At 43.0% G+C, this 15,842-nt stretch overlaps 1 protein-coding gene across 1 annotated transcript in view; it reads left to right on the plus strand.

Moving 5' to 3' along the window:
* Positions 1-11,624, plus strand: part of CUNH15orf40 (chromosome unknown C15orf40 homolog) — an 18,873-nt gene extending 7,249 nt beyond the window's left edge. The window contains exon 4 of the mRNA XM_017502264.2: positions 11,526-11,624. Coding sequence (XP_017357753.1) covers positions 11,526-11,609 — 84 coding nt within the window. The 3' untranslated portion in view covers positions 11,610-11,624. The remainder of the gene's footprint in view (positions 1-11,525) is intronic.
* The last annotated feature ends 4,218 nt before the right edge of the window (positions 11,625-15,842 follow it).

A 15,842-nucleotide genomic window follows, 5' to 3' on the forward strand; every position in this document is an offset into this window, starting at 1 on the left:
AGCTGGGACTACAGGTACATGCCACCACGCCTGGCTAATTTTTTGTATTTTTAGTAGAGACAGGGTTTCACCATGTTGGCCAGGATAGTCTTGATTTCTTGACTTCATAATCCTCCCACCTTAGCCTCCCAAAGTGCTGGGATTGCAGGCGTGAGCCACGGTGCCTGGCTTACCCCCACCTTAATAAATGATGATTACTTGTACAAACATGATTGATTCATCATTTATTAACTTGGGTGCTTACTTGACAGACACTGCTAGGTGCTTTGCCTACGCTATACTTTGACAGAACCTGGGTAAGAACAGCCTGGCTCATTATGCCCTGGAGGCAGGAGCAGAGATTTCGGACTCCTGATTTCTGTGAGCCATTCCACACTTTACTCTTGGTTAGGGGATGGACAGCAAGAACCAGAGGATGGAGGTGGCACCTTTGCAGTGTTTAAAGTTCCAAACATCTAGGCCAGGTGCGGTGGCTCATGCCTGTAATCCAGCACTTTGGGAGGCTCAGGCAGCTAGATCACTCGAAGTCGGGGGTTCAAGACCAGCCTGACCAACATGGTGAAACCCTGTTTCTACTAAAAATACAAAAATTAGCTGGCTGTGGTGGTGCATGCCTGCAGTCCCAGCTACTCAGGAGGCTGAGACCCAAGAATTGCTTGAAGCCAGTAAGTAGAGGTTGCAGTGAGCTGAGATTGTTAAATTTTGCACTTCAGCCTGGGTGACAGAGTGAGAGTCTGTCTCAAAAAATAAAGTTCCAAACACCTAAATGCACAAACTTTTTAAGAGGCAGCTCTCTGGGCTATGGGCTGTCAGCATCTCCCTCTTAGATTCCAGGGATTTGGTTACATAGTTCCTTAGCTATAATGCAGAATATAAATTTTAGAACCCACGTGTCCACAAATTCAAATTGTTTTAATGCATGTAACTAGTGACTAAAAACTTAGAATTTCAATTTACATCCAAGAGGTGGCACCATAACACAACAAAACTACACAGACTTTGAAACTTGGTTCCTTTTGAAGTGAACAGTGCTAATAGGAAATTTTTTTCTGCAGTGCCTGACTACCACGCTCACACGCTGTGATCCTTCTTGTCTTCTCAGAGCCTTTTTTTTTTTTTTTTCCTCGAGAAGGAGTCTTGCTCTGTCGCCCAGGCTGGAGTGCAATGGTATAATCTTGGCTCACTGCAACCTCTGCCTCCTGGATTCAAGTGATTCTCCTGTCTCAGCTTCCCAAGCAGCTGGGATTACAGGTGTGTGCCGCCAGTCTGGCTAATTTTTCATATTTTTAGTACAGATGGGGTTTCACCATTTGGCCAGGCTGGTCTTGAACTCCTGAGCTTGTGATCCGCCCACCTTGGCTTCCCAAAGTGCCGAGATGACAGGCATGAGCCACTGCGCCAGGCTTCAGAGCTATTCCTTAAGCTTAGTCCCCCTGTATCTTAAATTGAGCTCAGGCCTGAGTGTTGTTAACTTGGGGCCAGCTGGGTACATGAGCATCTCGGCTCATTGCCATGGTGGAGGCAGCATGGTCCTGAGTTTCTCCCTTAACTGCAGCTTTCAGAAATCCACGAAGCCAGTGTTTTTGAAAATGGACCTGGGTGGGGCAATTGGCAAGGAGCTAATTTCTAATCAAGATGCCAACTTATTAACTTGAGTCAAGAACAGACCTGCCAAATAGACTGTACAGTGGGATCTGTAGTGAGCACATTCTGTCCCTTTGGGAAATCTCTTTAAGAGAATCATTTTAAGGCTGCTTGGAGAGCTTGGAATCAGAGCCAGGGAAATTAGGGGCCAGAGTAAGGGAGCTATGACCATCTAGAGCTCCCATTTCTGCTGCAGGGATGGACCTATGGTAGCAGCCAGTCACAGATCCTCTTCTGGGACAACACTGGAGATAATGATCCTTCATGGTACAGGAAATTATTTTTTCTAGGTTGCAGGAAGAACACCTATTTCTACCCACATAGGCATTCCTCAGACAATCCTTAGAATTCAGTTATTAAGGGTTTTTGCATTTTAGCCTGTCTGCCATCAGTCCCCCAGACAGAATTTGGGAGGGAAGAATCCCCAAATTTTGCAGCCACAGGTTACATACTCCCTGGTCATTTCTACAGGAAACTCATCTATGTTTTTACTATCACAGTGATGTTCAAACTTTCATCAGAGATGCCTAGGGGGATTAGGCCACTGTGGACAATAAGGGAGTGAGTCAGGTCAACAAAAATGCTAGCCTTTAGTCCTCTTCTACAGCCATACTGGGCGACATGTCCACATGATAGCTGCTCCTACCACATGTGGCTATTGAGCACTTGAAGTGTGGCTAACAGAATTTAAAAATAAAAGATAAGGCTGGCCATGCTGGCTCATGCCTGTAATCCCAGCAGTTTGGGAAGCTGAGGCAGGAGGATAGCTTGAGGCCAGGAGTTCAAGACCAGCCTGGGCAACATAGTGAGACCCCTTTTCTATAAAAATAAAATTAGCCAGGCATAATGGCTTGTGCCTATAGTCCCAGCTACTTGGGAGGCTGAGACAGGAGGATCACTTGAGCTCAGGAATTCAAGGTTGCAGTGAGCCACAATCACGCCACTGCACTTCAGCTTGGGTGATAGGGCAAGACCCTGTCTCAAATAAATAAAAAGGAAAAACAGAAGCATAATAGAAATACAGGCCATGTTGGAAACAGTCCAACAGAGAGGAGGCTGAAAACGGTATGGAATTTAGAAGGCAAGATAGAGAAGAGTGAACAAAGAAGGGAAAATGACAGCTATAGAAGTCACTTAAAAATTATTTTTCGAGACAAAGTTTCACTCTTGTTGCTCAGACTGGAGTGTGGTGGGGTGATCTCGGATCACTGCAACCTCTGCCTCCCAGGTTTAAGTGATACTTCTGCCTCAGCCTCCCAAGTATCTGGGATTACAGGCCTAAGCCACCATGCCCGTTTATTTATTTATTTATTTTTTGTATTTTTAGTAGAGATGGGACTTCTCCATGTTGGCCAGGCTGGTCTTGAATTCCTGAGCTCAGGTGATTCGTTCTCCTCAGCCTCCCAAACTGCTGGGATTACAGGAGTGAGCCACCTCACTCAGCCAAAATTATTCATTTTTGTATTGATTCACTTATTTATTGTTTTGTAAACACACAAGTTGAGGAAATTTTAAAATGAGAAAAATACACATACAAACAACAAAGCTCTAGCCATTAGCCATTAAGAGCAGTTTTATTTACCTAATTCAGACAAAGAGGCTGGAGATTCTTTAGGGAGTTAAAGGTACTAGCAGTGGAAAAAAACCACGAGATCATCATCCCATCATCCCCTGAAGCTGTCTCAGGAGGAGTCACTGAAACCCACAGAAAATCTAACTGGTAATTAATACACAGGGCTCTCTGTGTCCCTGAGGGAAAGGAATGAAAACATCAACTGAATTAGCCCATACATGGAGCTGTCTGTGCCCCTTAGGGAGAGGAATGAAAACAACTGAAATCAGCCCATCACCCCATAAAGACACTGGTGAAAGATTTGTGAGTTGTCCTTCTTGTACCCTAGCAGCCCACAGATACCTCATTTTAATGTCCAAACCTGACTGGGTACCCATTATGTGCCTAGTTCAGTGCTGCATACTTTATGCTCTCTCTTAATCCTGCAGTGGGGCAGTCAAGTCACATATTAGCTGTTTGTTTTTGTTTTTTTTTAGATGGAATCCCCCTCTGTCACCCAGGCTTGAGTGCAGTGATGCGATCTCGGCTCACTGCAACTTCCACCTCCCAGGTTCAAGCAGTTCTCCTGCCTCAGCCTCCTGAGTAGCTGGGATTACAGTCATGTACCACCATGCCCAACAAATTTTTGTATTTTTAGTAGAGATGGGTTTTTGCCAGGCTGGTCTGGAACTGCTGACCTCAGGTGATCCATCCACCTTAACCTTCCAAAGTGCTGGCATTACAGGCATGAGCCACATGCCTGGCCAACTGTTCTGACCAAAGACTTTTCATTAACCTGCTCCTCCTATCCCATCCTGTAAACCTTTAAATCTGAGGGATATTATCCACAGCTCATCTCCACTTTTCTAATCTGACAGCACTGATCATTGAATTCCTCAGAAGCAAGATGTTTCTCTGGCACGCAGAAGCCTCAGCAGTGTCACAGCAGCTGAAGTGTCACTTCTTCCTCACCCAGGGCACACCGTGACGTAGTGCAGCCCCACTGATTGGGACCCATGCAACCCTCCTGGCCCAGGGCCACTCTCCTCCAGAATGTCCACAGGTCAAGGGATCTCTACTCCCATCCTTACTTTCCTCAAAAGCTGGTTACAGCAGTAATCAGCCAGCCTTCTAGAAAAGAGGAGATATCCGCTCTCAAGACTGCTGTGGGCTCCAGTGGTATAATCTACTACTTGAATCTAGTTGTTTCTTTCATTCCATAATAATTTAATATAGCAGATGTCAGTAGAAATCTTTCTTTAGATATATCACATCTGGATACATGTGAATCCTAAAGGATTAATCTAAATATTAACAATTAACTTCTGCCAGTGTCAAGAGTATTTTCTCCTGTTGGTCTTAAATCAATTTTAAAATTTGAGAGTTTTAAAAGCATATCTTTTTATGTTCATAAACAGAACAAAGATGCTTTGAGTGCCTTATATATAATTTTTTCATACAGAATTAACCAAAGCCTTATTTAATATTTCAAAATTCTCATTTATGTATATATTAAATACGTGTCTTTGGTTAAAATGCAACATATTGAAAGAAAAATGCATATAGGCATTTCAGATAATAATTTACATGTATTTCATTTGTCTGACGTTATAAAGTAAGCACTTTCACAACTAACATTCCCAGCTAACTGAAGTCCAATTGTAATAGAAGCCACCTTAAGCTGGGAATATTTATTTCTTATATTTCCTAAATTTAAAAAATTCCTTTCACTATAGCTGATGGTGCTAATTAAAAGAAGTCAACAGTCTACGAGATAGATTTCCATACACAGCCAAATCTGTGTTTGGATTGAATCAAATAAAATAGGAAGTCTAGGAAAATTTTTAAGGTGTGAAAAAATTGTATTTAGGTTGGCTTGAACTTGTCTAAAAATAAATTTTTTTAAAAAATTATATTTAGGGCCAGGCGCGATGGGTCATACCTGTAATCCCAGCACTTTGGGAGGCTGAGGCGGGTGGATCACTTGAAGTCAGGAGTTCGAGACCAGCCTGGCCAACATAATGAAACCCCATCTCTACTAAAACAACAAAAATTAGCTGGGTGTGGTGGTGGGCAGCTGTAATCCCAGCTATGTGGGAGGCTGAGGCAGGAGAACTGCTTGAATCCAGGAGGTGGAGATTGCAGTGAGCCCAGATCGTGCCACTGCACTCCAGCCTGGGTAATAAGTGTGAGACTCTGTCTAAAAAAAAAAAAAAAAATTAAAAAATTAAAAATTATATTTAGGAAACAAGTAAAGTTCTTTTATGAGAGTTGAAAATTAGTGCTGTCAATAACCTTCAGGGCAAATGATGGCTTCCTTCAATTGTAACAGTCTCAACTTAAAACTGACATTTCATTACAATTAATTCTATTGTAAAGTCCTATCTTTTTCTTTTTTTTGAGATGGAGTCTTGGTTTTTCACCCAGGCTGGGGTTCAGTGGCACGATCTCAGCTCACTGCAGCCTCCGCCTCCTGGGTTCAAGCGATTTTTCTGCCTCAGCCTCCTGAGTAGCTGGGATTACAGGTGTGCACCACCACGCCCAGCTATTTTTTTGTATTTTTAGTAGAGGCGGGTTTAACCATGTTGGTGAGGCTGGTCTCGAATGCCTGACCTTGTGATCTGCCCACCTTGGCCTCCTAAAGTGCTGGGATTACGGGCATGAGCCACTGTACCCAGCCCAGTCCTGTATTTTCCTTTAGGTGAATAAAATACAAGGAAAATTATATATTTGTCTGTTGAGCATTATAAGGAACATGGCTTTGGAAACAAAAACCATGCTAGAAATCTTCCCAGATGTCTTCTTCCTATATAGTTTCAAGAACCCCAAAACTATTCTCAAAGCAGTGACTCAAGTTTATTACATTCTGTATAATAACCCCAAGTCTACCTAGCACTCAAAAACAAAACACAAAAAACTCTGAAACTTCCCAGCATCCTGTTCTCAAAAGGACATTGATCTGGTGTGTTCAGTAATTAACATTTGACATTCTAAACTCGGTACCAATTTCCAAACAGCAAATGCTACTTATTTTACGTATTTATTTATTTCTGAGATGGAGTCTTGCCCTGTTGCTCAGGCTGGAGTGCAGTGGCGCAATCTTGGGTCACTGCAACCTTTGCCTCCCAGGTTCAAGCAAGTCTCCAGCCTCAGCTTCCCTAGTAGCCAGGACTACAGGTGCACACCACCATGCCCAGCTAATTTTTGTTTTTCATCGAGATAGGGTTTTGCCATTTTGGCCAGGCTGGTCTCAAACTCCTGACCTGAGGTTGTCTACCTGCCTTGGCCTCCCAAAGTGCTGGGATTACAAGTGTGAGTCACTGGGCCTGGCCAAATACTGCTAATTTTAGCTCAACTTTTTAAATACAATCCGTCTTCCACATTTGAAGTGTTTATTTTCTGAATGATATAACTTGCTTTCCTTTGCTAATTCACATATGAATTCACATAAGGAAACGGTCAGAAATCCTTAATTCTCAACGTCTCCTGCCTTGCCTTATCTTCTGTCCATTACTTTACATCCTTCATATCAACACTACGCTTTACAATTTACCAAATACTTCCCTCCCCTCCCGTTGATTCAACAAATGTTTATGCAGCACCTATTATGTGCCACTAGGAGTTTAATGGTCACAACTCTATATTCTCAAGCTCTTCCTTTAGTTATTTATTTTAATAATTCTATGAGGGTGGCAGGTTGGGTATTGTCCTCCTTTTTCCAGCTAAGCCAATAAGTTCAGCATTTACATGATTTTCTCAAGGTCACATATGTTTTAAGCACAGAACTGGAAGCTAGGATTCCTTATGCCTAATGCCATATGTTATTATAACAGACTGTCTACTTGAAATTAATTCTATTTGACACTATTTTAATTCTTTGTTCTCACTCTTATCTTTAAGCTTTTTTCATGTTATTTCCTGTCTCATGAAGCAGAAACTGTGCCTTTTATTTCTTCCTGGTTTTAAGCACATGGGGGGCAGGAGTACAGTCTGATAGTAACTTGTTAAAAAACAAAAACCATAACCACATAGATTATTCATGCAGCATGCCGAATTAACTCATGTTGAAAGGCGGTTTATTCCTATTTTTTCAAGCAGGGCTGATACTCAGGTCACAGGCAGCCTAGCTGTGTTAGGAGTTAAAGCGTTTAAATACTGTTGGAAACCACCTCTCTTCTGAGATTTTTGAGAGGCACCCCTTCAGTGCTGGCCTTGAACCCACACGTCTCCCTTTGTGTCAACAGCTGGCACAGCAGAGAATCCTGCCCTGAAGCTATAGTCAGCTACTGTCTCAACTACTGCTCAGCGCCCGTGCTTTCTCAGGTAATATGATGTTATAAATTGTTTTGTTGTTGCTGTTGTTGTTTGTTTTCTTTTGAGACGGAGTTTTGATCTTGTTGCCCAGGCTGGAGTGCAACAGCATGGTCTCAGCTCACTGCAACCTCGGCCTCCCAGGTTCAAGCGATTCTCTTGCCTCAGCCTCCTGAGTAGCTGGGATTACAGGTGCCTGCCACCATGCCTGGCTAGTTTTTGTATTTTTAGTAGAAACTGGGTTTTACCATGTTGGCAAGGCTGGTCTTAAACTCCTGACCCCAAGTGATCTGCCCATCTCAGCTTCCCAAAGTGCTAGGATTACAAGCGTGAGCCACCACGCTCAGCCTATAAATCATTACCAATTTTTTGAGGCAGTTTCACTCTGTTGCCCAGACTGGAGTGCAGTGGCATGATTGATCTCAGCTCATTGCACCTCCGCCTCCCAGGTTCAAGTAATTCTCCTGCTTTAGCCTCCCTAGTAGCTGGGACTAAAGGTGTGTGCCACCACACCTGGCTAATTTTTTGTGTTTTTAGTAGAGATGGGGTTTCACTGTGTTAGCCAGGATGGTCTCAATCTCCTGACCTTGTGATCCTCCCGCCTCGGCCTCCCAAAGTGCTGGGATTACAGGTATAAGCCACCACGCCTGGTTTAAATCATTGTTTTTAAGAGATAAGGTCCCATTCTCTTGCCCAAACTGGAGTACAGTGGCATGATCCTAGCTCATTGTAGTCCTGAAGTCCTCAGGGACTCAAGGGATCTTCCTGCCTCAGCTTCCTGAGTAGCTAGGACTACAGGCATGACCACCACACTGAGCTAATTTTTAAATTTTCTGTAGAGACAGGATCTTGCTACATTGCCAAGGCTGGCCCCAAACTCCTGGCCTCAAGTGATCTTTCTACCTTGGCCTCCCACAGTGCTGGGATAACGGGTGTGAGCCACCATACCCAACCAGGTGATAGATATTTTTGATAACACTTCTGCTTTCAGAGAAGATCCTGGAGTGTAGTCAGGACGTTACTATTTGGCTAAGTATCTGTAGTATCAAAACCTTTTATTTTTTTTTTCTGGGACAGAGTCTCACCCTGTCACCCATGCTCAAGTGCAATGGCTCACTGCAGCCTCTGCCTCCTGGGTTCCAGCAATTCTCCTGCCTCCCAAATAGCTGGGATTACAGGCACCTGCCACCACACCCGGCTAATTTTTGGTATCTTTAGTCGAGACAGGGTTTCACCATGTTTGCCAGGCTGGTCTCGAACTCCTGACCTCCTGATCTGCCCACCTTGGCCTCCCAGTGCTTGGATTACAGGCGTAGGCCACCATGCTAGGCCCAAAACCTATAGCACTGGCTTGTTGCCTACTGATGTAATTAGGGAGGTACAGGGAAAACGCTTACCTTACTGTTAATATTTTATTTACATCTTAGTGTGAATGCATGACTTATTAGGTTCTTTCCAATAAAACAGTTACCTGAGAGGTAGCTTTCCAGGGAGAATAAAAAAGAGGTAGAATCAGAGCATGAAGTACCTGGAGAAGTCAACTTTGAGGGCCTAGAGTGGAGTGCTAAGAGAGAAGGCAGTAAAAGACAGGTTTACAAAGATGCTACCGTTTTTTTTGAGATGAAGTCTCACTCTGTCACCCAGGCTGGAGTGCAGTGGCATGATCTCGGCTTATTGCAACTTCCACCTCTGGAGTTAAAGCAATTCTCCTGCCTCAGCCTCCCAAGTAGCTGAGATTATAGGCATGTGCCACTACACCCAGCTAATTTTTATATTTTTAGTAGAGATGGGGTCCCACCATGTTGATAAGGCTGGTCTCAAACTCCTGACCTCAAGTGATAGTGATTCACCCACCTAAGCCCCGCAAAGTGCTGGGATTATAGGCGTGAGCCACTGCACCTGGCCAGAAGATGCCTTTTTAAATATTGTTTGATTTTTTATTTTTTTGGTCACTCTAATAAAGTCAGGGAGGTGCCTGTTAATTCCTTTGACCTATGTTGAAACTTGCACTCTTAATGTTACTCTTAAACCAAATAAGCCCTTTTCAACAGATATGAAAAACAGCATAATAAAAAAACCAAAAAATCTCATTTCACCATATTAATAAATAGGCTAACTGCTAGAACTTGGGAGTGAAGACACTTAAATTTTTTTTTTTAATTTTATTTGAATGAAACCATTGCTGTAATAACCATTAAAACGATTTGAAATAGAATTATCTCTGTGAAACGAAGTTTGTAGCATCACTATTTATAGAAGAGAAAGCAGCAGAGGTATGCATCTGGAAGTGAATATAACATTGTAAAATCAGCCCACATTAAATACCAAAAAAGAAAGAACAATCAAAATGCAGCATTATTTACAGGATTAAAAAGGAAATTTTGAACATCACAGAGTTAAACTTTTATATGTGTGAATTTTGACCTGCTGTGTTGTTAGCGAAAAGCCTTAGTGGGTATATACAACGATGATACCCTAATCCCAACCACCACCAGATCAAGACACAAACTGACAATGATTCCTTCCTTATTTTACAGCTTTATTACTGATTTCCCTCTAAAGAGACCCAAATAACTGTGGAGCTGACTCATTATCTATAGAGTAAGGAATCACAAAGTACCACAGTCACGTAACAAAAGCAAAAAAAAAAAAAAGGAATTGTTTTATTTTTCAACTGCTGATGTTATGTACAATCTTTCACAAGAAGCATAGCTGTGCATTCATGAGCTGATTGTATTAACTTCTAGAATTTTAGAAATGAGCAAATCTAAGTATATGGATACTGTCTTACCTTACAAAGTAAAAGCAAGCATTTTCTATTTTAAAATTTTTATTTCTGTGTAAAACAAAGGTCTCCTAGAGGTCAAATAAGAAAATATACCAAACTCAAAGCACTATTACATCGTGAAACAAGGAAGACTCTGAGGTAGAAGTCAAGCAATATAATCCACAATTTCAGTTATTACCAGCAACCATCGCATCCCGCAAGTTAAGATCTTTTTTTTTAAGTCTCAACTTCCAAAAAATAATCCGTTCTCTAAAATCAGATGTATAACTATGACCAACAGAAGTCACCCAAACTTTTGTCATGGTAACAGAGTAAATGCTTTTACTAAAAGCTGCCAACATTTCTATCAGTAGTAACCGTAAGGAGGCCGCTGGTTGTAACCATAATGTCCATATTGGTGGGGATAGTAAGGTTCTTGTCTGTGTTGCGGGTAATTGTTACCCCAGGATCGTCCATGCCACTGATTGGATCGATTGTCACTTGGCCACCCCCATCTGCTGTCCCTGCCTCTGAACTGTCTGTTATCTTGCAATCTACAAGAACAAAACAAAAAAAGTCTTTAAATTTCCTTGTTAAAAAAACACATGACAAACCCACAGCAGTGCATCTAGTTTCTCAATAAATAAGACTAAAAAACATTTTTCACAATAGAATGTTATAGCACCAGTTATTCAAACCTTTCCTAAGACTGAAATCATTCTTCTAGTGCTATACTACATACACTTTACAGAGAAATAGGCAGACTATATAACCAATAGAATGGTTCTGAATTAAAGTGAAATCTATTCAATTGTACAAAAATGGTATGGTAATTTATTCCTTTGACTATTTTGAATTAAGTAAAAGTAACTTCCAATTGTAAACTTGTTCGTAGAGTAAAATCGAAACAACATTTTCTTTATGGAATTGAACAAGTTCTAGAAAACTCTAGGTTTTTAAAGGAGATTTGCATAGAAAGTATTAGTCTATAGAAAGAACATTTAAAAACAAGAAAACACACACACTTGAACAGCAAGGAAAAAAATATATGGTGCTGAAAAAATATTAAAGCAAGTATTTATCAGAAACAATATACCAGGCACTATTAGGCACTAGGCATGCCATACTAAAAACTAGTCCCTGCCCTCAGTGGCCTTACAGTCTTGCAGATTAAAGCTATCCTCTGCCAGGTCAACCATTTGCATTTATTCTTTATGTACCGGTTGCCTCTGTTTCTTTGGTTCCCACCAGCTCTGCTATTCCATTCCTCAACAATTGGAGGGGACTCAGGAGGGCGTTTTAGATATTCCTGATATTCCTTGTCATCTTCTGTGAATCTACTAGCAAACATCTCTTCAAAGTTTGGAACAGCTTCGGCAGTGTCAGTCATTCTGAAATTCTGTACAATTTTAAAGACATTTTTATTAAAAAAATTTTAAAAATTAACACAATCTCTCTAGATAATGAAAAACCAAGAAGTAAACAATTTTTAGGTAGGATATTTGTGGAAGTCTTTGTGTACCTTCAGACTTGTTATGTTTTAGGTATTGAATTCAACTTTTTTTTTTTTTGAGACAAGGTCTCTCACTCTGTCACCCAGGCTGGAGCACAGTGACACAATCTCAGGTAACTGCAGACTTGACTTCCCTGGCTCCAACAATCCTCCCACCTCAGCCTCCCAAGATGCTGGACTACAGGTGCATGCCACCAACAAGCGGCTAATTTTGTATTTTTTGAAGAGACAGGGTCTTGCCATGTTGCCCAGGCTGGTCTCAAAGTCTTAGGCTCCAGTGATCCTCCTGCCTTGGCCTCCCAAAGTGCTGGGATTACAGGCATGAGCCACTGGGCCTGGCCAAAATTATTTTCTTATTGTATTAACTTATAATAAAACATTTTGGACAAAGAGATGTGATATTGAAAGTTACTGTGATAACTTCTTTATCAGTCTGCGTTTCCTCCAAACATATGCATCTATTTGTAACATTTATACTGCCTACCTTCACCCCAACAAAATTAAACCAAAATTATTGTTTGGATTGCAAGAAGCAATATGTAGACACTCTGTTTTATTTTCTTTTTCCCCCCGAGACAGAGTCTTGCTCTGTTGCCCAGCGCTTCAGTGCAATGGCGTAATCTCGGCTCACTGCAACCTCTGTCTCCCAGGGTCAAGCAATTCTTCTGCCTCAGCCTCTCCAGTAGCTGGGATTACAGGTGCACACCACCAGGCCCAGCTAATTTTTGTATTTTTAGTAGAGATGGGATTTCACCATGTTGGTCAGACTGGTCTTGAACTCCTGACCGCAGGTGATTGGCCCGCATCAGCCTCCCAAAGTGCTGGGATGACAGGCATGAGCCATTGCACCCGGCCTGACACTTTCAGGCTATTGTTCTTAGTGTGCTTTATCAAATACCAAATATCAAAGACTTTCAATGCGTCTGGGATTGGCAAACTATATGTCAAATTCTCAAATCCAAGGAATGAGTTTCAAATAAATTCAGCTAATTAAAATCATGCCTAGAATTCTATCAGGATCACAGAAATCACTAAAAAGATGACTCATGCCTAGAATTCTATCAGGATCACAGAAATCACTAAAAAGATGACTCATGCCTAATCCAGACAGGCAGTAAAAATCATAAGGCAAGTAAAAGGTGTTACTCCATTTTTATGTTCTCGTATGTTCTCGGATGACTCCCCAACCACACTCATGTAAACAAATATCAACTGTATTATTACTGAGAATGGAATTTAAATAGAATGTTAATTGACCCAAGCTTTACTTACCCCAGAGATTTGAGGCAGCTGTATTGCTTAATGTTTAGGTTGTTTAAATCTGTGGGAGAAAGAAAACGAACTTGACTTTTACTCTCAAAAGGTGTTTGGAGGGGAGGGTGGTGCACTTATGTCTTACTTAAGGAGAGACTTGGAGTAAAAGTGCTCTAAGGCCGGCGCGGTGGCTCAGGCCTGTAATCCCAGCACTTTGGGAGGCCAAGGCGGGCGGATCACGAGGTCAGGAGATCTAGACCATCCAGGCTAACAGGGGGAAAACCCGTCTCTACTAAAAATACAAAAAATTAGCCATGCGTGGAGGCAAGCGCCTGTAAGTCCCAGCTACTCGGGAAGCTGAGGCAGAAGAATCACTTGAACTCAGGAGGCGGAGGTTGCAGTGAGCTGAGATCGCGCCACTGCACTCCGGCCTGGGCGACAAAGAGAGATTCCGTCTCAAAACAAAAAACAAAACAAGTACTCTAAAGACTTCCAAAGCTAATATTCCAAATAGGGAACTGGCTCTCACAGTGAAGAGCTAGAAGCTACAAGATTTGTCCTCTGGGCCTTCAAAAGCAAAATAGTTGAAGTATGAATAAGAACTTCATGATGTATGTTCTTTTAGGGTAAGTCTTTCAGATTTGTACTCGATCACTACTAGTTTATTCACCACAAGTAAAACCACAAAAAACTTCGGCTGCGGGCAACTAACCCTTGAAATAACCAGAATGGGGTTTCGCTGCCCTAGGAGGTGAGCCTAGAGAACAGACGAAGATGCAGACTTTTCAACTGCATTTTCCAGTCTGTCCTCAAGGCACATCACAGCTTGTTTACCAAGGTTCTAGCAGATCTGCTCCCTTCCGAAGCACCTTACACCCCTAGAAGTGAGGGAAATTACGGGCCGTGAGAGGCAAATGGCTTTCGGTCTCGCAAAGAGTACAAATTCACCGCACAGGCGGAGGACACCTCACCGGCCACCCAACTCGGTCGCCCCGCTCCCTCCTCCCGGGCGTCCAGGGCAACTCACCCGCGAAGGGCTGTCTCTATCCAGCTCGGGCTGAATCCCGCCCGCGAGACACTAAGAGGCCACAGGAGAGGTGGTCTCTACCCAACTACGCCGTGGAACTCCAGACCACTCCAGCCCTCCAACGTAAGGGAGCCCCTTCCGCTAGAATCCAACAACCATCCGACTTCCGCTTCCGGCGGCCTGATCTGAGGCTGGGATGCCTGTCAAGTCTCGCGATAACTAAGACTTGGCGTAGATCGCGTTGCAGCAGAGCGCTTCTTTAAATGTTGGCGCAACGCCCAGAGCTCGAGGAGGTGTGGGCAAGTAGCTGTCTAAAGGTGGATGATGCCTCCCATGCGCTTTCAGCCTGCCTGGTGGCTGGGCAGTCGAAAACGTCGCTGTCTATTAAGCCAGTTTGACTGGGAGCCGGTGACGGGTAGAGACGGAAGTTCTGGAAATCTTTGGAGAAGGGAGGGAAAGGCTCCTTCCCGCCGCCTGCTCCGGAGTCTTCGTGGGGAACGTCAGGTGAGAGCAGGCCATGAAGAGTAGACACGACTGATGACTTAAGGGATGCTTCACCTTTCTCTCCTGCCCAGGCAAGCTTGGGTAGTAAGATTTCCGTAGTCCCTTTTGTATGTGGTTTTGCGGAAACATACCTCCTCTCTGCTCCAGTTTCAGCTGTCAGTATCCAGCTACTTCCAGGAGCCTTGCCCTGTCTTCTGGGCTGTTCCGCAAATGTGTAAACACTTAACATCCCAACAAAGCTTGGCCTCTTCCCTCCCAAATTGCTTCCCAGGCTATGCATCCGTTTTTGTTAATACAACCAACTTGGAAACTGATGACAGATTTGATGCCCTTTCTTTTTTGTTCATGCTCCCATCACTTGCAAGTCCTGTCGATTGTACCCCTACAGTAATTCCAGCATCTTCTTACCCCACTGCCCCCACCTAATCAAAGTTCTCATAACCATCCCCTGAACGGTGTAAATGCATGTACCTTTCTCACTGATGTCCTGCCTCTAGCATCACACTGCTACTAGCCCATCTTACATATACTTGCTACAGGTGTAGTCACCTGCAAGCACCACCGTGATCCAAAATAGCTGATCCAATGGCTGTTGCCTGTAGATTAAAGGTCAAGTTTATTAACTTGGATTCAAAACTTTTTTTATTTTCTGCTGTTCCCCTTCCATTCTCCCTCAGTAGGTGGTAAACCAGACCTTGTGAAGTACTTCATGCATAAATTATTACTTTTTTTTTTTTTGAGACGGAGTTTGGCTTCATCACCAGGCGCCAGGCTGGAGTGCAGTGGTGCCACCTCGGCTCACTGCAACCTCCGCCTCCAGGGTTCTAGCAGTTCTCCTGCCTCAGCCTCCCGAGTAGCTGGGACTACAGTCGCGCGCCACCACGCCCAAGCTAATTTTTTTGTATTTTTAGTACAGACGGGGTTTCACCATGTTGGCCAGGATGGTCTCCATCTCTTGACCTGGTGATTTGCCCGCCCCGGCCTCCCAGAGTGCTGGGATTACAGGCGTGAGCCACGGTGCCCAGCCAAAACTTTTTGAATGTCAACATGACACTCAAAGGAAATGCTCATTGGAGCATTTCGTATTTCAGATTTTCATAGTAGGGATAGTCTACTGGTATTTCTTTCCTGTAAATTTGTGTACAACACTTAGGAGCCTGTAGGTCTCTGAGGGTTTCTGTGAAGAACTCTAAGTATTCCTGCAGATTTTCAAATGAATTTTTTTCTGCCCACAATGTCTTTTCATACTCTGATACCTTTTTTTTTTTTT

Source organism: Cebus imitator, unplaced genomic scaffold, assembly GCF_001604975.1.
Source record: "Cebus imitator isolate Cc_AM_T3 unplaced genomic scaffold, Cebus_imitator-1.0 Scaffold295, whole genome shotgun sequence".
NCBI classification, from domain to species: domain Eukaryota; kingdom Metazoa; phylum Chordata; class Mammalia; order Primates; family Cebidae; genus Cebus; species Cebus imitator.